The sequence below is a fragment of the Papio anubis genome, chromosome 11, assembly GCF_008728515.1.
Source record: "Papio anubis isolate 15944 chromosome 11, Panubis1.0, whole genome shotgun sequence".
In the NCBI taxonomy this organism is placed as follows: Eukaryota; Metazoa; Chordata; class Mammalia; order Primates; family Cercopithecidae; genus Papio; species Papio anubis.
In genome coordinates this window covers 85522847-85543901 of record NC_044986.1, presented here as the reverse complement: position 1 = coordinate 85543901, position 21055 = coordinate 85522847, and the positions used below count along the sequence as shown (strand labels likewise).

At 45.7% G+C, this 21055-nt stretch overlaps 1 protein-coding gene and 1 long non-coding RNA gene across 26 annotated transcripts in view; one reads left to right on the top strand and one right to left on the bottom strand.

Annotated features, from left to right (window-relative positions):
* The window catches only part of WDFY4 (WDFY family member 4), a 297261-nt gene that overhangs the window by 142457 nt on the left and 133749 nt on the right, over positions 1-21055 (bottom strand). For 17 of the 20 annotated variants that reach the window (XR_004177000.1, XR_004176999.1, XR_004176998.1 and 14 more), the window contains 7 exons: positions 18476-18679; positions 17736-17850; positions 16380-16537; positions 12004-12242; positions 9996-10114; positions 7993-8178; positions 6164-6300 (listed from right to left, as the gene is read on the bottom strand). Coding sequence is in view for 15 of the 20 variants with exons in the window: in XM_021943264.2 (XP_021798956.2) it covers positions 6164-6300; positions 7993-8178; positions 9996-10114; positions 12004-12242; positions 16380-16537; positions 17736-17850; positions 18476-18679 (1158 nt within the window). In the remaining 5 variants the exon portion in view is untranslated. Of the gene's footprint in view, positions 1-6163; positions 6301-7992; positions 8179-9995; positions 10215-12003; positions 12243-16379; positions 16538-17735; positions 17851-18475; positions 18680-21055 lie in introns of those variants that run through there. The other 3 variants (XR_004177001.1, XM_031652349.1, XM_021943268.2) reach the window with 3 other exon arrangements.
* Positions 2196-11040, top strand: LOC103887462. Of its 6 annotated transcripts, XR_004177007.1 has the most exons (8): positions 2200-2284; positions 2443-2550; positions 2763-2850; positions 3699-3775; positions 4160-4279; positions 4609-4675; positions 8287-8377; positions 10957-11002. It is a non-coding gene; the product is annotated as an uncharacterized LOC103887462 (long non-coding RNA). The 6 variants fall into 6 exon arrangements; XR_004177008.1 differs by lacking the exons at positions 2443-2550; positions 2763-2850 and adding an exon at positions 9543-9566 and having other exon boundaries at positions 2196-2284; positions 10957-11040; XR_004177004.1 differs by lacking the exons at positions 2443-2550; positions 2763-2850 and having other exon boundaries at positions 2196-2284.

Below are 21055 nucleotides of genomic sequence, written 5' to 3'. Positions count from 1 at the left end.
GCAAGACCAGGTGCTTCTTGATCACTCCCGCAACGATGGCTAAAGCCTTCCAGTTCTGCACATTTGCTTTCCCCTCTGCAATCTTAATTTGGGTCCCATGATTTCTTTGAAGAGAAAATAAGTATAGGAAACAGTAATGCGTGAAATAATATGATGTCTGGGATGTTGCTTCAGAATTATTCAGTGCAGAAGGGGAAAGTGGGAAGTGATAAGGAGAGCAAATTGGCCATGAGTTGAAAATTGTTGAAGTCAAGTGATGGATAGATACATGGGGATTCATCACATTATTTTCCTACTTATGTATATGTTTGAAAATTTCCACAGTGATTTTTTATAAAGATAATGGGTGAAGTGCTCAGAGGGGATAGTCAAAAACATCATTTCCCTCACTAAGGACCTCAGCCAGAGCTGCCCTTAACAGAGGTGTCACCGAGTTGCTGGCCTCAGTCAGCAACTTGTCCTCTGCCGGGGCAGAGCTGCTCCATGGTAGGGTGGGTGATGGCGGGTCTGGCACCTGGTCAGGGAAGGAGCTGATGGCAGACCCCAGGCACCCTGCCCACACAAGTGCCCTGCCTCTGAAGTCTTCAAGGCCCCCCATGGTGGGCCTCATAGGGCAGCCTTTAGGGGACCCCCGAGAAAGGTGTGGGGCAAATTTCTAACGTTCCCCTGTCCTTGCCAGGGCAGATGTAGAATTCCTATGGAAAGCTTTTACTTTTTTTTTTTAGCAACTCCAGCGGATCATCCTCAGGCTTCTGGTGCCCTCTCATCCCCTTCTGTTAATTCTTACACAGCCCTGACTTCCCTAGGTGGGCCATTTCAGTTTGCTAATACATGGCTTTGAAAACAGCAACTGGATGCTTGCTCAGCTATCTCCTAAAGCCATGGAATTGTGGGGAACAAAGGGCTTTGCCTTTCTCCATATGAATCCTGCTCTTCTGTAAGTCCCCCAATCTTTGCTGGCAGGCTGGTGGGTGGGTCTCCCTCCTGTGGTGGGGCCTGCCTGGCTCACTGCCTGGGATAGCTGTCCACATGTGTACAGTTGATCCCAGGAGGAAAGTGGGCTGAAATCTAGCTCATGCTCTATGTACACAGGTCGGGGGCTGCCAAGAGAGGTTCCTACCCCTTTAAGGGCTGGAAGTCGCCTTGCACTCTCAGCCCCTTCCTCTGGTTCTTATTTCTCCCCATTCTCTGCAGAATCCCACAGAGCCATCTGAATGCCAGACCTCCTACCCCCAGGTGCCGTCTCTTCTCAGAGCCAGGCCTGTCCTGGGTGGCCCTCTTTTCTCACCTGTCCCAGCCTCAGTTGAACAGAATTTTCTGTGTTATTAATGTTCACTACTCCAACTACAGCTACTGCAGCCCCCACTATCTCCCACCTGAATCACCCTACAGCCCCCCGCCACCCCCAGTTCGGCTCCCCACTAGGGGCCCTCACCTGTAATCTCACCTATAGGAGCATATGCCATGCCTCTCTTTAACTTCCCACCTACAAGTAAATGTGAGTGTCTAGGCTGGCCGGTGGTGCCGCCTGACCTGGCTTTTACCCACTGCCTTGGCCCCTTTCTTACCACCTGTTATGCCTCTGGCCTTCTCCCTGCCCGAGAGCTCTCCTCTGCACAGGCTTTGACCCCGCTGCTCCTCCCAGACTCGGGTCTAGGCGTCACCTCCTCCATGGCCCCTTCCTAACCAGCTTCTAGCCCCCTGACTCCTGTGCACATTTTCTGATTACTAATGCTTTTATATAAACAGATGATGACACACATTGTATTTTGGAATATTTTCAATTTTCATAAAAGTTACAAAGATAGTAGAGAGTTTTCATCTACCTTTCAGCTGTTTTCCCATAAAGTTATTAACATCCCACATTGCCATGGTGTACCTGTCAAAACTAAGAAACCAACATTGGTTGTTGATGTCTTTTCAGCTTGTTTTTAAACAAGGAAGTCTGGAATTGAATAGGTAATCAAAGCTGAGTCCAAAGCTGTGAAGAGGGGAGCTGGCCAGCCTGCGTAGTCTGGATTCCCCAGGCAGACAGTGGACATGAGAAAGTGGCCTGAGTTGCCCTTTGGTGGCCTCAAGGGAGTCCAAGTTCCCAACCTCTGTCCAACAAGCTGACACCCACAGCCTTCTAGGGATGGTGGGTGATGTCACAATTTGCTCCCACAAGGGACTGTGATGGGGTCAGGGGGAGAAGAAGAAGAAATAACATCTATCAAATCAACCCTGCCTCAAAGTTCAGCTCACCCACCAGGAATAAAACATTTTCTACTAAAAATGAAGATAGGTAAGAGGAATTAAGAATTCTGTATCATATGTCTCACTCCAAGGAACAATTTATCAGTGCTATAGGGTTGTCAGCTGCTGACATGATAAGGAATAACACCAAATGAATAATGTTTCCTCCAATACCAACTCCTTTAATTACAAGCCTCTTCTTTCCAGAAGAGAGACAGAAGATGCAGAAACCCCAATTTCATGCACTTGTGCCTGAATAATGTCTCCGTGCTGCTTTTTCCAGATGGCGACCTTCTCACTGGAGGGACTAATGATGTGGGTATATTTAGGGAAAAACCAATAACGGAGTCTTTAACCTTCAACAACAAAAAGCATGTTGTACAAAATGTTCCTTGGGATACATTAGAAAATATCAATTACATTGCTCACTGAGGTGTAATCAGCTGTAATAATCAAAATTAATTTTTAAAAATAATTAAACAGACCCCAGGGCAAATAGTTGATGCTCTTATCCTATGACATCACAGTGTACATATGTACCTGAGAAGTTGTGCCTTCTGTTAGCGACAAAGACATCTCACGGAGTTGAGTGATGGATGCAGTGTCTGAAAGCTGGTGAGTTTCATCTCAGCAAAAGGAGGGGGAGCGTCTACTCCTTTGCTCTAAGCACTTCCATCTGCATTCTTTAAGGGCCTATCATGTAGCAGGCACTGTGCCCATCCAAGACTGAGTTACCAGTACAAGATGTTGCTAAGCAAAGATGCAGTTAATTTTAAAAATTAAAACACAGTTCTTTTTGTTTCAAAAATAATTTGTCTTTTAATATCTACAAGATAATTTAAAGTGTACAAAGAATAAATCAAACTGAAGGGAAAGTGGGGGTCAATGGAGAACGAAGCCAGGGAGAAGGTATGTATGTACACATTTACATGCGTAGGTGGCTCAAAAATTTATCCCACTAGTGGTGTGCAATTACAAAAGCTGAACCATGCTTATCTCTCTGAATTTCTGAGTGTCCAGATCAAAGACAGAAACATGATCTGTTGCAAAATTTCTGCTCTTCTTGAGTTGCTGAAAGTAGTTCTTCCTGGTGCTAAACGGTGAGGGAGACATTCCCCATGGCTGCCTGGAAGCTGGGGTGGCTCTGGGTGAATCCCTCTACTTCAGTCCAGTCACACTGACCTTTGCTGCCCAGCACACCAATACCTCAGTGCCATTGCCCAACTGTCCTCTCTGTCTGACCCTCTTTCCCAGAGCATCTCAAAGCTCATGTTATTCATAAATTCTCTCCTCTGCTCCAACGCATCCTTGCCAAAGATGGCTTTGCTGACCTTCTCCATCTAAACAGCCCAGCCCATCTCTTGCCACCCTCCCTGCCTTACCCTGCGTGGTTTTTCCTCATTGCCATTAGTTCTCCCAATATTTACAAATGTATTTGCTTATTGTCTATCTTTACTCCTTAGACTGCAGCTCCTTGAGAGAAGAGAATATGTCAGTTTTGTTCTCTGCTGTAACCTCAATGTTGAGAGCAGGGTGCAGAGTAAGTGCTCAATAAATATTTGTTGAATGAACAAATGAATAAGACCTCAATGCATGTAGAAGACAAAATCTTCAACAGCCTGCCCTCACCCAAGACAGAGCTGGCTTTGGATATTCTTTCTCCCAGATCTCTCAATGTGAGCCAAGAGCAAACTGTTAAAAGCCACTTGGGACACCTATGTGGCCCCAAACGTGGCGGTCTACTCAGGCTTCTTTCATATGAGCTGTTGCTCAACGCATGTCCCCAGGACTTGGAGGCAGCTGACCTGTGTCAATGACAGTGACTAGAGGGGAAGGGAGAGGGGCACTGGCAAGAGGCAGCATCAATAGGTGTGAGGTGATGAGATGAATACCCATGCCCAGCACCCTAACATCTCTTCCCTAGCTCCCAGCCAGGCTGCCCTGACCTCCTGGGGACACTGGTCAAGGAAGAGAAGCTCCAGGATGAAGCCAAGGAAAGAGGGGCTGAGCCCCTTCTGTCTCAAGTGACATTGGTCAGGAGCAGGTACCTGGGCACAAGTGGGAGTGCTCCAAGTTTTAGGGCTTGGTACACATATCACCTATAGGATGATCTTGACCTTGGCAGAGAGAGTTAGAAGGCCAAATAGAATTTGTAAACAGTCTCCTATTTCTAAAGCATTTACAGCTTCCCAGGGCTCCACATGCTCTACTATAAACAGAGCATATTCCCAGTTGTAAGTTCAGGAATGAAAGCTCTGAGAGGTTCCATAAATTCCCTAAGGTCCTCCTCAGCAGCACAAAGATGGGATCCCATCTTCTCTGACATTTAATGGCTGAAAAGTCCTTAACTTTCTTTTTTTTTTTTTTTTTCAGGTTCAGCTTCCACATCTTTATCAACAAGTCTATAATACCTGTCTGATGCAGCTATTATAAAATCTGAGTGAGTTACTCACACATTAATGTATTCAATCAGTGAGTCTATCAATGAACTTACCAAACAGTGCCTTTAACAAGTCAATTTCCTTAGAATACAGCCTGAATAAGACGTGTGCTTTGCCCTTAGTTCTTAGCATCAGGTAGCTGGTCAGCCAGCCATTCATTTCTGGACTTCCCTTCTATGTCTGGACTCTTTCCAGGCCCTGAAGCCTATGATTCCCAAAGGCTGGAAAAAGAAAGCCCTTTTCCTCATCTGCCTGGGCACTTACAGGCAGTTACAGATTATGAGCTGGTGGGATTTGGGCTCCACCTCATTTCCCAAAGTTCATGGGCCAAGAGCTGGGATTATGTTAATGTGTCTGTCAGCTGTCTACTTTAACTTCCCGGGGAACTTTTCTGGGTTCCCACAGTTATTTATCCCACTGGGGAGTTAAATAAACTGCTCAAAGTCTCCTGACCCTACAGCCATGTTTAGCAACAACCACAGTCCACCTCTGAAGAAGTCAGTGCCCCTGGCATTATAATATATCACTGGTATTAGAATATATCACAGATCATGCATTTCTAAAAGAGCCTCAGCAACAATTCCAGTCCCACATGTTCCTGCAGAACCTCATCACTCCCCCATGAGAAGGTGGAGTCTATTTCCCTTCCCTTGGACTTGGGCAGAATTTTTTGCCCATCTTGTTGGAGGTGACACTGCATAGCTCCTGAAGCTAGGTCATAAAAGGTAATGCAGTTTCTGCCTGGTGAGCTCTCTCTCTCCATTATCCTTTGAAACCCTGCTACCATGCTGTAAGGAAGCCCAGTTCACATGAGGAGGCCATGTGTAGGTGTTCCAGCCAATAGCCCCTGTTAAGATCTCAGACTAAAGCCAGCAGCAACCACCAGATATATGAGTAACTCAGCCTTCCAATGATCCCAGCTGAGGCCCCAGACACTGTGGGGCAGAGATAACCTGTTCCCCTACCCACTGTACTCCAAATACCTTACAACAATGTTCCTGATCTCACACACACACACATATAAACACACACACACACACACACACACACACACACACACCTTGTTGGAGCCAATGAGTTTTAGGAAGACTTGTTTTGCAGTTTTGAGAAATTGATCAGAAAACCCGAACAGGTCTGCCCCACACAGTAAAGAGGGCCCACCCAACACAGTCAAAGTGGCCCATCCCTGTGTCTCCTGGCAATGAAGTGAATGTTTCTGTTCACCTCTGCTGGGCTCACACCCCTAGCTGCTGCTGAGTGGTGGGCTAGTGCCCTCTGAATATGTCTGACTCCAGTTGAGAATGGGAACAAGGAGCCAGCCTAATACAGCCTAAACCTAGCCTCAACTGGGGAGCTACATGCATACCCTCAAATGCTCACAAGGACATGGAGTTAGATCATGTCTAGTAACAGGCAGCGGAGAGGAGATACGACTCATGGGGTTTGAAGCAAATGCCTGATACTTTTCTAAGGAAAAGGGGTCTCACCTCTGTCTTGCACTCAGGGTCCTTGGCCTGCCGCCCGGGCATCAGCTTCATGGCTGAGTACAGGCTTCCGCTCCACAAAGTGACTTTGCTGTGGTGTGCAACATTTGAACGACTTGCCAGTGACTTCTTCTCAGATGCTGAGGGCAGGGAAGCAAAGAATGTCAGAGGTGAAGTGAGAGCACACACTATTTTTCATAGCTAGCTTGGCTTTCAAAGGGCCAACCAGGGGCATGAGCCCCCTGTGGTTGCCTCCAAAAACAGAAACAACCCAGGTTACAAGCTCACACTGCCGTCTTCTGACTTTCCTTTGGCTAAGAAACACTGTGGGCCTTGAGGTCACCAGACTTAGCCTAAACTCCTAGCTCCACAGCTTGTTGACCCACAGTGAGATGTTGAGCAGGTTAACTAAAGTTGCTGAGCCTCAGTTTTCTCATCCTGTGAAACCGGGATAACAATATCTAAACTAATTGAGGCATCATGAAAATTATATAAGATATGTGTTTAAAGACCCTGGAACATGGAAAGTGTTCAATATAGGATTGTTAGCAAAAAGAGAGTCATTTGTAAGCTTTACAGTTTTACTACTTTATTCCACTGTATGTGCATGGATATGTATATCCTATTTTATTTTACTCTTCTCTGAAATAGAATCTGACCATTTTGACTTTAAAAGTACATGAAAGTAGATAGGTATTGCTATTGTTTGAATGTGTGTTCCCTCCATAATTCATGTTGAAGTGTAATCCCAATTGTGGTGGTACTAAGAAGTGGGACCTTTTGGGAGGTAATTAAAATATGAGGGTTCTACACTCATGAATGAATTAGTGTCTTATAAAAGGGCTGAAGGGGACCATCCCAGGCCATTTTTGCCCTTCTGTCTGTTCCAACATGGGAGGACACAGCATTTCTCCCTTCCAGAGGATACAGCAACAAGGTACCATCTTAGAAGCAGATGCCAGACATAGCCCTCTGCAGACATCAGATCTACTGGCACCTTGATCTTGAACTTCCCAGCCTCCAGAACTGAGCAAATAATTTTCTATTATTTGTAAATCACTCAGTCTGTGGTATTTTGTTACGGCAGCATAAATGGACAAAACCAGGTATGTATGTACACATCTGCCAGGACTAATTTAGAAAGCCAATTAGAAGGAGATTCTGGACCACTGGACAGTCTGGGACAATACACATGGAAATAACTAACTCCTGAATCACTGCAAATTTTGTGATTCTGGAAGATGTACAAGTATAGGAAGTGTAAGTTGAAAACAGTGATCACCTTGAAAACAAAATTAAAACTTCATTCTTGCAGCTGCATTGACTAATATGCAAAAATGTTGTTTATTAGTACCAAATATTAATATGGTAAAAATGTTGAGGTCACTAACAGAATGCAAGAGACATTAATATTTTGGGGATGAAAACTTTCACTTCATGAAGTGACAGGACATGAGGAACCTAAGCTCAAGGTAATTGCATGACTTAGTGAAAGGTTTCAAAGCTGGTAGGTGGATATCAGAGTAGGACATAGAACCTCAAGTTCCTGAGCCCAGGCCACAGCCTCCACATGGGCCTCTTCCTCTAAGAAATTGCTGGAATCTTCTTGCTTGGTTGGCCTCTCTGGCCTTGCTTTCACTTAAGGTGCCATGTGATATTCATTCTTTGTAAGGAAAGATACATAAGATTTCAATGACAGAAATCCTATCCACTTAAGGGATGAGACAGAGGGTCTAGGTGGAAAAGGCTCTGGGCCCTGAGTAGAACCTTGGGGGAATTTGGCTCTGTGAGACCCAGGAGTTCCCATTCCCTTGGGCCAAGTGGATAGAGACCTAAGTAATGCTGCCAGGCCTTGAGCATCGTCTCCTCCCAGAGCGGTGTGACCTCTTCAATCTTCACTTCCCTCTCTCCAGATTTCACAGATAGATCAATCTTGAAGGCATCCTCCAGGGTCTGCTGCCTCTGTGCCACCAGCTGCTGCCAGAGAGTCTGCACTGTCTTCTGGATGTTGTGTTGGACTAGCAGAGAGAGCACATGGCACACTCAGGATGGCCTCAGTGACCTCCCAGAGAGTGCTGGAAGATGGTGTGTCATGAGTGGTTTTACCCACACCCTTCTCTCTTAAGGTCTTGAACATCACCCCAGCTTTGCAAGCTTCAGCCAGAAGCAATCAGTATGGAGAGCCACAAGCCTGACAACAACGCTACCAACACCCATGTAAGCTGGCCTTCCTCCACCTCCACCTGCCTGTCACAAATTTCTGCCTGCCTCACATGTCTAGGACTGGGAAATATCATTTATGAGTTCAGAAACCCCCACTCCCCACCCTGTAATTCTGTTGGATACCAGAGGAACACCTTGTGTGAGCTCTAGGTAGTCAAATAGCTCCACTCAAACAGCTCCTTCCAACCTTCCCTTACATGTTGACCACTCAGGGGAATGGACACCAAGCTCAAGGCTATCCTGTGGCTCAGAGCTCAGGAAACAACCAGTCCTCTTTCCTGGACCTTGCTTCTCACTACCCACCCATTTCAGTCCCCTGAAATTCTTCAGGTATAAGCAGATCTAACAAGCCCACTGTGTCTGCTGTGCCCCACATCTGTAATACCCTGAACCACGCCTAAATTTCTTCTGATCTTGGACCAATGAGCCCCTGGAGACTGTTTCTCTCACCCTAAGGGAATGGACAGTGCCCAGCCCAGCTCTACCAGCCAAGTCCCAAAGTGTGTACATCCATGTTGTAATCAACACCATGTCCAATAAACTTTAAAGTCACAAGATTTTTGAGCTTGGCAGCTACCTGACAGAACACAGAGGCCCTGTGTGTACAATCTTTTATTTTTGAGATGAAGTTTCACTCTTGTTGCCTAGGCTGGAGTACAGTGGCATGATCTTGGCTCACTGCAACCTCCGCCTCCCAGGTTCAAGTGATTCTTCTGCCTCAGCCTCCCGCGTAGTTGGGATTGCAGGTGCCCACCACTATGCCCAGCTAATATTTTTGTATTTTTAGTAATGACAAGGTTTCAGCATGTTGGCCAGGCTGGCTTGAACTCCTGACCTTAGGTAATCCACCTGCCTTGGCCTCCCACAGTGCTGGGGTACATAAGCCACTGCACCTGGTTGTGTGTACAATCTTGTATCACAACATATCACCAGGTAAGTGGAACAGTCTGCAAACCAGACTGGCAGAAGGAGTGGCAGAGCTTCTGCTTCCTGGACCAAGGGAGAGCATAATCTCTCAAACACATAGAACGGGCTGCTAGAAAAATAACTGCTAATCCCTTTAACTTGATTTGAGATTAGTAAATTCAAGAATAAACTCTATTAAGCGAAAAGTCTTATAGATAGTAATGGGTTTATTTAATCCCTTCTCATTTACTAGGGAATGAAGCTGAGCAGCAACTAGGTAATGACTTGAACTAAATTAGGTGAGATGGGCATGACAGTTTTAATTTACAGTAGAGTATCCTGGGATTAAGCTTCTAGTCAAACCAAGTCCCACAGAGCTTTCTCTTCACCTATCCATCCATTCATTCCTTTCCATTTCATTTCTAATATACAAAGACCAATCCAGTATTACTTTCTACCAGCTTGCCTTGCTATATACTAATACATGATTACTCTGGGAATTCGTAAGTCTTCTGGCTTTTTGAAAATGTCCTTAATAGTATCTGCTTTCTTATTTTGGGAAGGACAAACTGAAGAATGCAACCCTAGCAGGTACCACTATCCAGTCACCACCCCTCTCTCTCTCTCTCTCTCTCTCTCTCTCTCTCTCTCTCACACACACACACACACACACACACACACACACACAATGACAAATAAAATGTACCATCACTCAAACTTGGCAAATCTTCTTTTTTTTCTTTCACATCTTCATTTGGGGAAAGGAAGACTTGATGATAAGTAGACATTCTAGGCTTGGGCTCCAATCCAAATCCTTCTGGGTAACTAGTGGATAAGAGATTTTTCACTAAATTCCCATAAACTCCAGTTTCCTTGAGACCATTCCATTGCTCTTTATTACAAATAATCATCCTCCAATAATTACCTATATCAATATGGAAAAAAACTTGGCTAATCAAATTAAAGCAAACGCTTTATAAGAAATTCCACAGCAGATATTTTAGAGTGGCATTCTGAATAATAGGAGAAACACCTTCTCCTTATGAGAAATCTTGTGAAATCCCACCTGTACTGCCAGCAGGCCCCCTCTGCCTGCTCCTGGTTCCCCACCATCAGAACTAGTCATTTCTTTCAGTGCATTCCCAAAGCATTAAACCCTGCCTTTGTTTGGCATTGATTTCATCCTGCCTGGAGTGGGGCCAGGGTTGGCTTCATGGGCGTGCAACCTGTGCAATTACACAGGGCCCTGCACTAAGAAGAACCCTTTTTGGGGCTCTGCTGTCATCATCTTGAAATTTTGGGTATTTTTGGACACAGGCCTCGCATTTTAATTTTGCTGGAGGCCTCACATATGATGTAGCCAGTTCTAAGTGGGGACACAGTGGTTTATACATTAGGTTTCCCATGAACCATGTGCTCTGGGGGTCCCCATTGTGTTAATGTCCACGTGGCCATTATGACACAAACCAAATAGACACTCAGTAAATGTTCATGGATTGAACTGAAAATGACAAACATGGAAAGGAAAATAACCTGACATATGAGAATGCCCATTTTTGAAATTTCTAGAATAAAGTCAATCTTGCTAAACAGAGGGAACTAAGGAAGGTATCATCTCAAGCACATAATTCAGTTGTCATTCTGCTCCTCTTTACCTATGCTTCCAGGATGGATGAGGCCTAACTCCTGAAACAGGAAGAAAAAAAAGAAAAAGAAAAAGAAAGAAAAAGAAAAACCTCCCCAAATTAAACCACATACTGAAAATGGATTATTTTCTTTCATTCAAACACAAGTGCCTCCTCTGGGCTAGGAGGGTTCCCCAAGGCTTCCCAGAGAGTTTTATGAGAAGTCAATGCTAGTGCTTTGTACTGTTCAGTGGTCAGCACTACAGGACATGGAGGACTGTTTTTTTTTAAGTGATCAAACATAATTTTTGTTAGGATGACTATAATGAAGGAAAAGGACAAGAGTGAAGTGTGACATCCCATAGTCCTCTCTCCCTCTAGTCATAAGACATCATATTCACAAGACATCATATTCACAGGCAGCAGGATGCTGAGATGCTGGAGAATGTGGTTCATGCACGCTGACACAGAGAGAGAGAGAGAGATGGGAAGTATGTTCACTTTCCGTCTCTCTCTCTGTGTCAGTGTGCATGAACTACATTCAGTTTTGGAAATCTGATGTATTTCCAAACTTAGGCTTCAAGAAAAGGACTTAAATAAGTTTAATTTAATAGCTTTTTAACTAGCATTTTTATGGATGTCATTTTGTGTCATATATTGTATGCATATGTAATTTTTTTCCTGAAAGCAAAATTATTCCTGCATTGCACAATACATTATATTTTTGCATTCTAAGATTGTAATTATCAAATGATAATGTTTCTAGAATCTGGCTACATCATAAAATCAATGTGTACATCTAATGTTGGCATTTTCTGCCTCAAAAATTAAATCAATGAGGTACCTTACAATCTTAGAATTGTAGAAATAGGGTAAATTATTATTTCATGATGATTCTAGCTGCTGTCACATGGACAAGTTTGGGGATTACTTACCATGTTATCAAACATTTCACAAAATATGGAAGACCAGATAAACAAAAGGATGATATCATTTATACAGACCTCAGTCCTCAATCAAGTTTCCCTCTAAATCTCTCCTTTCTGCATGGACCACCAGCAGGCAAGGAAACAAGTGGGCAGCTCTTACCTTCTCTCATTGAGTAGCAAAAGGCAATGCATGAGACACAGGAGGAAGCTGACGTTGGAATTGTAGGTGGCAAAGACAACATCCCAGTGCTCCTGCAGAAAGCCCAGGATGCTGAGAAGGCTGAGGCATTCAGAGAGGGACTGCTGGGGCTTGGATAGGCAATAAAGAATGACTTTATTTAAACTGCTGTATAAAGTGCTGAGGACAGTGTCCCTTTGAGAAGAGGCAGTCTCAATGACCTGTGTCATTAAAAAAAAAACACACACATACACATACTTGTGAGTGCTTTGCAATTTTAGTTACAGATCCAGTTTACCACAAAAATAATATAATCAAAAAGTGACATGGCTTATTGCCCAAAGTAATTTATAGATTCAATGCTATTCCCATTCAGCTACCATTGATATGCTTCACAGAATTAGAAGAAACGATTTTAAAATTCATATGGAGCCAAAAAAGAGCTCATATAGCCAAGACAATCCAAAGCAAAAAGAACAAAGCTGGAGGCCTCAAGCTACCTGACTTCAAAGTATACTACAAGGCTGCAGTAACCAAACAGTGTACTGTTTTTGTACAGAACTGGTACAAAAACAGACACATAGACCAATAGAACAGAATAGAGAACTCAGAAACAAGACCACATGTCTACAACCATCTGATCTTTGACAAACCTGACAAAAACAAGCAATGGGGAAAGAATTCCCTATTTAATAAATGGTGCTGGGAGAACTGGCTAGACATATGCAGAAAATTGAAACTGGACCCCTTCCTTATACCTTACATGAAAATTAACTCAAGATGGATTAAAGACTTAAATGTAAAACCCAAAACTATAAAACTTCTAGAAGAAAATCTAGGCAACACCATTCAGGACATAGGCACGGGCAAAGATTTCATGACGAAGTCAAAAGCAGTTGCAACAAAAGCAAAAATTCACAATGAGATCTAGTTAAACTAAAGAGCTTCTGCACAATAAAATAAACTATCATCAGAGCAAACAGGCAATCTATAGAGTGGGAGAAAATTTTTGCAATCTATCCATATGTCAAAGGTCTAATATACAGAATCTACAAGGAAATTAACAATTTTATAAGAAAAAAACAAACAACCCCATTAATAAATGGGCAAAGGACATGAACAGACACTTCTCCAAAGAAGACATTCTTGTGGCCAAAAAATACATGAAAAAAAAATGCAACATCACTCATCATTAGAGAAATGCAAATCAAAACCACAATGGGATACTATCTCATGCCAGTCAGAATGGCAATTATTAAAAAGTCAAGAAACAACAGATGGGGTAAAGTTGCAGAGCAATAGGAACACTTTTACGCTGTTGGGAACGTAAATTTGTTCAACCATCATGGAAGGCAGTGTGGTGACTCCTTAAAGATCTAGAACTAGAAACACCATTTGACCCAGCAATCCCATTACTGGTATATATCCAAAGGAATATAAATTATTATGCTACAAAGATACATGTACACGTATGTTCCTTGCAGCACTATTCACAATAGCAAAGACATGGAATCAACCCAAATATCCATCAATGATAGACTGGATAAAGAAAATATGGTACATATATACCATGGGATACTATGAGCCATAAAAATGAATGAGCTCATGTCCTTAGAAGGGACATGGATGGAGATGGAAGCCATTATCCTCAGCAAACTAACGCAAGAACAAAAAACTAAATACCACATGTTCTTACTTGCAAGTGTGAGCTGAACAATGAGAACACATGGACACAGGGAGAGGAACAACACACACTGGGGCCTGTCAGTGGGTGGGGAGAGGGAGAGCATTAGGAAAAATAGCTAATTCATGCTGGGCTTAATACCTAGGTGATGGGTTGATAGGTGCAGCAAACCACCATAGCACACATTTACCTATGTAACAAACCTGCACATTCTGCAATGTACCCTGGAACTTGAAATAAAAATAAAAGTGACATGGCTGGGTATGGTGGCTCACATCTGTACTGCTAGTACTTTAGGAGGCCAAGATAAGAAGATCTCTTGAGGACAGGTGTTCAAGACCAGCCTGGGCAGCAACATAGTAAGACCCTATCTTTCCAAAAAGTTAAAAAAAAAAATTTATCCAGGCAAGGTAGTACATGTCTATAGTCCTAGCTACTCAGGAGGCTGAGAGGGGAGGATTGCTTGAGCCCAAGATTTCGAGGCTGAGGAGAACTAGGATCCTGCCACTGCACTCCGACCTGGATGACAGGGCAGGACCTTGTCTCTTAAAAAAAAAAAATGACACGACCTGAAATTCAAATAGGACTAGTTTCTTCTACTTTCAGGTGTTTATTTAAGGAAATGATCAATCAAGGCTATGCAGAATTTGGGTGAAAAGTTGTGTTAAAAAAGGCTGAAAGTTTGTTGTAGTCATATTACAGAAAATAGATTTGGTGACCCAAGATTTCTGAAACACTGGTAACAAGATTGACATTCAATGTATGAGAACATGCTATTAGTAGTATCTAATTTAAAAAATAGTCATGTGTCATTATTAATAGTTATCATAGAATTCTTACAGTATTCCAGGTATTATGCTAAGCATTTTGCATAGATTTGCACATACTGCCTGTTTGTCATAAAAACACCATAGATGCTAAGTTACCCCACTGTAGGGATAAGAAGCTAAGGGTCAGAGAGGCTGGGTGGTTCAGCAAGGGTCAAACATACACTGGACACTTGAGCCATGCTCTTAACCATCATATCATCTACTGGAGATGGAGTCCAGAAGATTTTAGTTCAAAAGAAACTTAGAGGGAGAAGCAGAAGACCCTGATTTGTAGCCTTAGCATGGACTAGTCCATACATCTCCAAACATTTGTTTGACTTCCATGAAAAGAACCTATAATACAAAGAGTATGCACAAAGTTTTTCTGTCCGATAGAAAATGAATTTGTTATAGGCTACTCCCTTAGAATTTCACGGGTAACGCAATGTTTCTACTCATGAAGTGAAGGTCTGTGTAAACCTGTTGGGGTTTGGGATTCATTTCTTTATCATGGTCCTCTCCTGCTCCTCAGATGGGTCTCGAACTGAGGTTAAGAGGGGCAGACATCACAGACAGCCAGCAGGAGAGGAGGCCGGTGGATATGTGGGGAGCTGAGCCCTCGGGCCCGGTCCCCCTGAAGGCACCATGGCCCCCACTGGCACCTATGTTTGGAATACTAGCTGGGAGTCCATGCTTTAGCCATAGGGAGCTCAGCAACTTCTTTCCATTTACAACACAACTTGCCAGGAATCTGATTTTAACCCTCACAGAGCTGACAAGGGCAGGGCTATTTCTCCTCTCTTGGAGTTGTTCCTTAAGAAGCCTTTGAATTCAAGTCTTTCCAGGTTTACCTGGACCTGCTCATCAGACAAGTGAAGATGACTCTAGAAACTGTGCAGAGGCCCAGTCCTGGGGTCTGTGGGTGACTCTGCAGTCAGAAGGGTGCTGGGAGCCAATTTCACTCTCTATGAGATGTGAAGAGGAAGGAGAGTAGTCCTCCTAGTTCTGCTGCAGAGAGCATACCCAGGACTGCTGGCAGGAGCTGCTGGGGGTAGATCCCAGCTTGATAAGAGAAAGTTCTTTCTAAGAATCACAGACGTCCCCCTGGGTGGGACAACCTGAACTTTAGTGGGTTCCCCATCACAGGGAGGGTTTGAGCAAAGGTTGTATGGAGGCTTGTCAGGAAGTCTCCAGCTTGTAATGGGGCTGAGATCTAAAAAAAATGGTCTCTTTTGATGCTAGAATTTTGAGATTGTACAATTCTCTCTGTGTGTATATGCGTGCACATACACACACCTACATTCAATAGTGGCCCTATAGGCATGCATTTGTACAGGTAGGTATGTAGTTATACCTGTTTATCTGGAAAAAAAAAACGGGGGGCACAGGCAAGAATAAAAAGACAAGGTTAAAATAGATGCCTGTCTCCACTGCAGGAAGGCACAAATACAACAGACAGAGTTAGTACTAAGGAAGAAAATAAAATAGGTCTTGCGGAGACAAAGGCCTTTGTGGCTCTTTCTTAGTTGAGGAGGAATAACAACAATTAAGGTTGAACCAACAATCCCAATACAAACGCAAAGGGAAGGAAGCAGGTTTTAGGAGTTTACAGAGCTCAGGTGCAAGTGCAGGGAGCTGAGGCTTCCAATCCCTGGGACTGGGCTCAGGTGGCCTGAGGTAAGAACCCTGCAGGACTTGCAGTAGTCTCCAGGTACTACCTGGGCCTAAAGGGCCTCCCACTTCCTCCCAGCTGGCTCAGATTCTACTCCAGGGAGGGAGGGCAGATCCAGTGGGACCAACTGGACAACAGCCAGGAGCACATCATTCAGATCCACATGGACACCTGGTCAGTGAACAGCTCTTACCACCATGATGTGCTCCAGGATGAAGAGGAGGATATGCCTGGGGTCTGCTGAGAACATCCCGCTGTACAGCTTCTCCACCAGCTTCTGGGTGAAGCAGGAGATGTTGGCAAGTGAAGGGGCAGCAGCAGCTTCTGCACTTGGCTGAGGCTCTTTGCTGTCTGTGGAGTGAGGGGACAGGTGGAGGTGAGAGTCTAAATGGACTTCTCTCCATGACAGTCTCCAAGCCCCTTGTGGTGACCAACTGCATCTTATTTACCTCCGTTTACCCCATGGCTCCAAAGATGGAGTCTTGTACTGAGGAGGTGCCCAACACACACACATTTAATCAAAGTGAACAGATCTTGAGTAATCTGGTCAGTGACATAAACTAAGTGGTGAGAAAGCAAGCAAGGGGAAGCATTTCTTCCTGTGGCTTTTTGGAGGAGGACGGGGAAGAATGTGCTGCCTGAGACAAATGAGCAGGCATCATGATGACCAGGGGCCCTGCTGCTACACTGGGCAGAGGATAAAGCCATACTGTCAATGTCCGTTTATGCTCACCAACACAGCAGGCACTGTGCTCAGCCATGTGTGTGATGATCTTAGCTAACCCCTAGCACAACCCTGTGAGTTCACCACGACTGTCGTCCTCACTCACGGGTCCAGACACCTCACTAGAGTCGCATGACTGTCCAGTGGCAGAGCCAAGTGCAGAACTGGGGTTGCCAAAACCACAATTCACCACCCTGCTACTCTCCTGCATTCCAGTCTCTCCATGAGAAAGATCATGAAGTCAGGGCTTCTGAGTGGGAGGCAAGGAGAAGTCCAGGGGAGAACTCATGTTCCTAGGGACTCCTGTGGCTTGGGAACCACAGAAAAGGCTTTTGTTTAGGCTTGTCGAAAAGGTATAGCTGTCCTGGAACCAAGTTTTTTAAATGAAACTTCAGTTTTAAGCTCTGAAGGGGCATGGCAGCGTCTTCATCCAGGTTCATTGTTTAAGAAACATCAACTGTGCTCCTATCCTGTACCCAGGCAGGATGCTGAGCACAGAAGGTTAAATTCCGGTATCTTGGCTTCCATTATGGGAAGAGGCTGCATTTCTACTGAGGCTATAGGAGAGCCAATTTTTGCTCAGAGGACAAGAGGGCTTTCTGTCTGTAAGTGGCATGGACAAGGGTGTCATGGAAAGTAGCAAGTACCCCTCCACTGCGCCCCAAGGCAGGAGCCAGGGAGTTATTGTTGATGATGCCTGGAGGGACTGATGCCAGGGGGAGGCAGCATCCCCAGCTAGGGTCAGCTCCCGGCCAGCATGCTGGTTTCCCCTCCGCTGTCAGCAGCCTCATGTCATGAATGGGGAGGACCAGTTGCCCCACTCACCTCTGAGCATCGCTGCGTCACTTCTACTTGTCATGTGGAATATTTCCATAGCAGAAAGCAGGATCTTGGACTGGAAGTCTCGCTTCTGTTGGCTGGTGGTGTGGTCTGGAGAAGCCTGGAAGCACAGCCCGGGACTGAGACAACAACCACAGGGCCATCGTGTCCACCCAGTGCCCACCGCCTCCCTAGCCTGGCTGGGGCATTTAGGCCACATCTGCCACCAGTGTGGGCTGCTTACAATTGCCCCTTCTCTGGGGGACCACCCTCTGTGACCAGGCTGCCTCGTCCAGGAAGCAACGCCCATTTCCGAGGGTAAGGAGGCAAGTCGGGGGAGCCCATAGCCCATGGCTACCTGTCAGGTGCTGCAGGTGGGGCCAGCCCTGAGAGGCAGAGAGCAACCCCAGAACCCCCGTTGGGCCAGGCTCCAGCTGGGACCACCTCTGGGCTAGCTTCACCTCCTGCCCCTCTGTCTCTCTCCCTGCTTCTCCTGAGAACACCCCCTCCAACCCACTGGCCAATAACTCACTTACACAAAACTTCCACCTCTGGCTCTGCTTCTAGGGACCCTGCGCTCACTCCTCTATCACCTGTTGCTCTTTTGGGGCCCATGGTTCACAGATTCCCCTTCACTCGCTGTGGCCCCCAGGCCCTCTGTCTCCCTGGGTGCATCCTGCCCTTGCAGTGCCTGTATCCCAGCAGCCTCCACAGCACAGAGCCCAACGTCACCTTTTCCAACCCACCTCCAAGAGCACCTCCAGGGGCAGCCACTGCTTGGGGCTGGGGGCTTCAAGCAGAAGCTCCCTCAAGAGGAGCTGCGTGAACTCCCTTAGCTGCCTCCGGGCGGGATGTGTCTCGGTGGGAGCCTGGAGACTCTCCACTGTGCTGTCGCCTTCAGCTGCAGCCTCAGGACTGCTGGTGTTCCGGGTGGACTCAGTCCCAGCCCCCTCAAAGACAAGAGAACCCCAACATGAGTGGCCTGCCCTGCCTCAAGCTCTTTCCTACCAACCTGTGCCATGTGCATGGCACGATTATTGTCATGCCCAGTGACATGTATGGAAATTGAGGCTCTGCACAGGAAAGCGATTTGCCCAGGGTCCAGCTGCTCATAAGGTGGCCTGCTGCAGTTTGAGAACATGAGATGCCAAGTGTTGTGCAAACAAGCTAAACCATAGAGTCAGAGAGGCCTGCAGTGTTCATGATGAACTCCGGAATGTGCCAGGAGCAAGCTGCTTCACATCTCCAAGCCACAGCTCCCCATCGGTTAAATAGAGACAATTAAAACCATCTGACACCGGATCTGGGAGAATGGCATGAGAGAATAACGAACATGGCAATGCCCAGCCCCTGGTAGACAGTCAGAGAGTCAGTGCCCATCTTGTGATGGGGAGCTCACCTCTACTTCCTGCCCAGTCTCTGCTGATGCCCACAGACAGGCTCCCCAGGCAAGAACAGTGGAGACGTGGGACTACAAAGAGTTCTTTCCTCTAATTCCTGAAGTGCTTTGGCATCCACTCCTTTGTTTTATATTTATAAAATGTTGGGAGATCAGTAAGACAGGGGTCATTACCCCAGATACGTCCAGGAGGACACAAAGATGCTGGAGGCCGAATGACACGCCCAAGGACACGCGGCCAGGGACTCCTGACTCCCAGCCCATGAACTTCTCCTGTGCATTCATCTGTTAGCACCTCCCTTTGCTCATTCATAAAATTAATGCGGCCATTCTTAATTAAGCCATAAAATGAATTTAATGGCACCTAGGGAGGTAGTGACTGCATTAATTAGCTCCGTGCAGCCTTGATTGGAAAGATGCCATATAAATTCACAGCAAATCCAAGCCTTTGGCCACCAGCCTTCTGCATGAAGAGGGTCTGGTATGTTTTCTAGACAACAAAAGCCTTGGCAGAGCTGACTTGGAGCTGCAAAAGGCAAAGATGGCTGGGAGGTGCACCTTGGAATTAGAGCCAGAAGCCCCAAGGCAAAAGCCTGACCTCGCCTGCGGTCAGCTGGGGATGTGACTCTGGGCCAGACCCTCCCCTGGGCAGGAACTGCTGACCATGGGGAGCAGGAGCCCTGGGTCAGAGTATGCACCTGGGCTGCTGGCGGGGGCACTCGGCTGGAACCCCAACTCAGCAGATGGCGAGCCTGACCCTTGGGCATGGGGGCTGAGCTGGGTATCTGCATAGAGAATGTTAGGCCTCTGGACCCCTGCAGAAAACCCGCCCAGGGAAGTGTCAAGGGGCAGCCTGTAGGCTCGCCCTTGCTCCCTCCCTGGCCAGGCTGCCTGCACCTCTGGCTGCGGGTCCTATCCCCCTCTCTCCTACAACCAGCGCTGCATTCCTTCACTACTGTTTGCTTTGTTTTTTATCTTACTTTTTAGTAAGTTACTTGATATACACTCATAAAACTATTTCAAAATTATGTTATCTTTTTATGAAACTTCTGGTCTTTATATTTAGTCTTTTTATTAAAACCAATTACTTTTAAAGTTTATTTGGCCATTTAATTTTATTTTAAACTGACTGTAATGAGAAGGACAAGGCTTTAGGGTAAGAGTGAGATTTAAACCCTGGCTCTGTCACTTGTTAATCGCATGATGTTCAGTACATTTCACTCTTCCAGTCAATCTGGGAGATGGGTTTTGTGACCCTCAGTAAGCCTGGAGGAAACTGGTGAGCACTGCTTTGCCTCTCTGAATCTCAGCTTTCCCTCTCAGACACCACCTTCATCAGGTGGCAGTTCAGGTTCTCTAAAGCACCGGTTTCAGGAGATGGAGGCTGTCGCCATGGGTATGCTTCTGGAAAAGGTTAGCTAAGAGAGCATGTTGCTCATTCATTTGGGCATTTAGCAAATGTTTATGGAGCAACCACTCCAGGCCCGGCATTGCACTTGACATGGATTATAAACCCCCCTATGTAGCATTGTTCACCTTTCAAATATGCTCCTTTAGCTACAGTTGGCAACTTGCAGGAAGACACAGTTAGCTTGCTTGCCCTCACTGGGTCTCCACTTCCTAATCCACCAGAGTGGAGATGGTTGTATGAATTTCTGCCCTTCCTTCTTCCATACCTGACCTTCTTCTTTAGTCCTCACCTGCTTCTCGCCTCTCAGCTCCCAGGAGCTCTTAGCTTACCTGAGTCCCACATGGCCCTGACTCAGCCAACCCTTGACCTGCTGGGCCTAGCTGGAGGCCCCAAACTCACATGTCTTCCCAGAGCTCCTTCTCTAACCACCAGAGCATAAGACTCAAGACTTCATCCTTAAATCAGGCTCTGCCCTCCCCTTGACTTGCCTGGCTCTAAGTTGGGCCTCTGCAAACC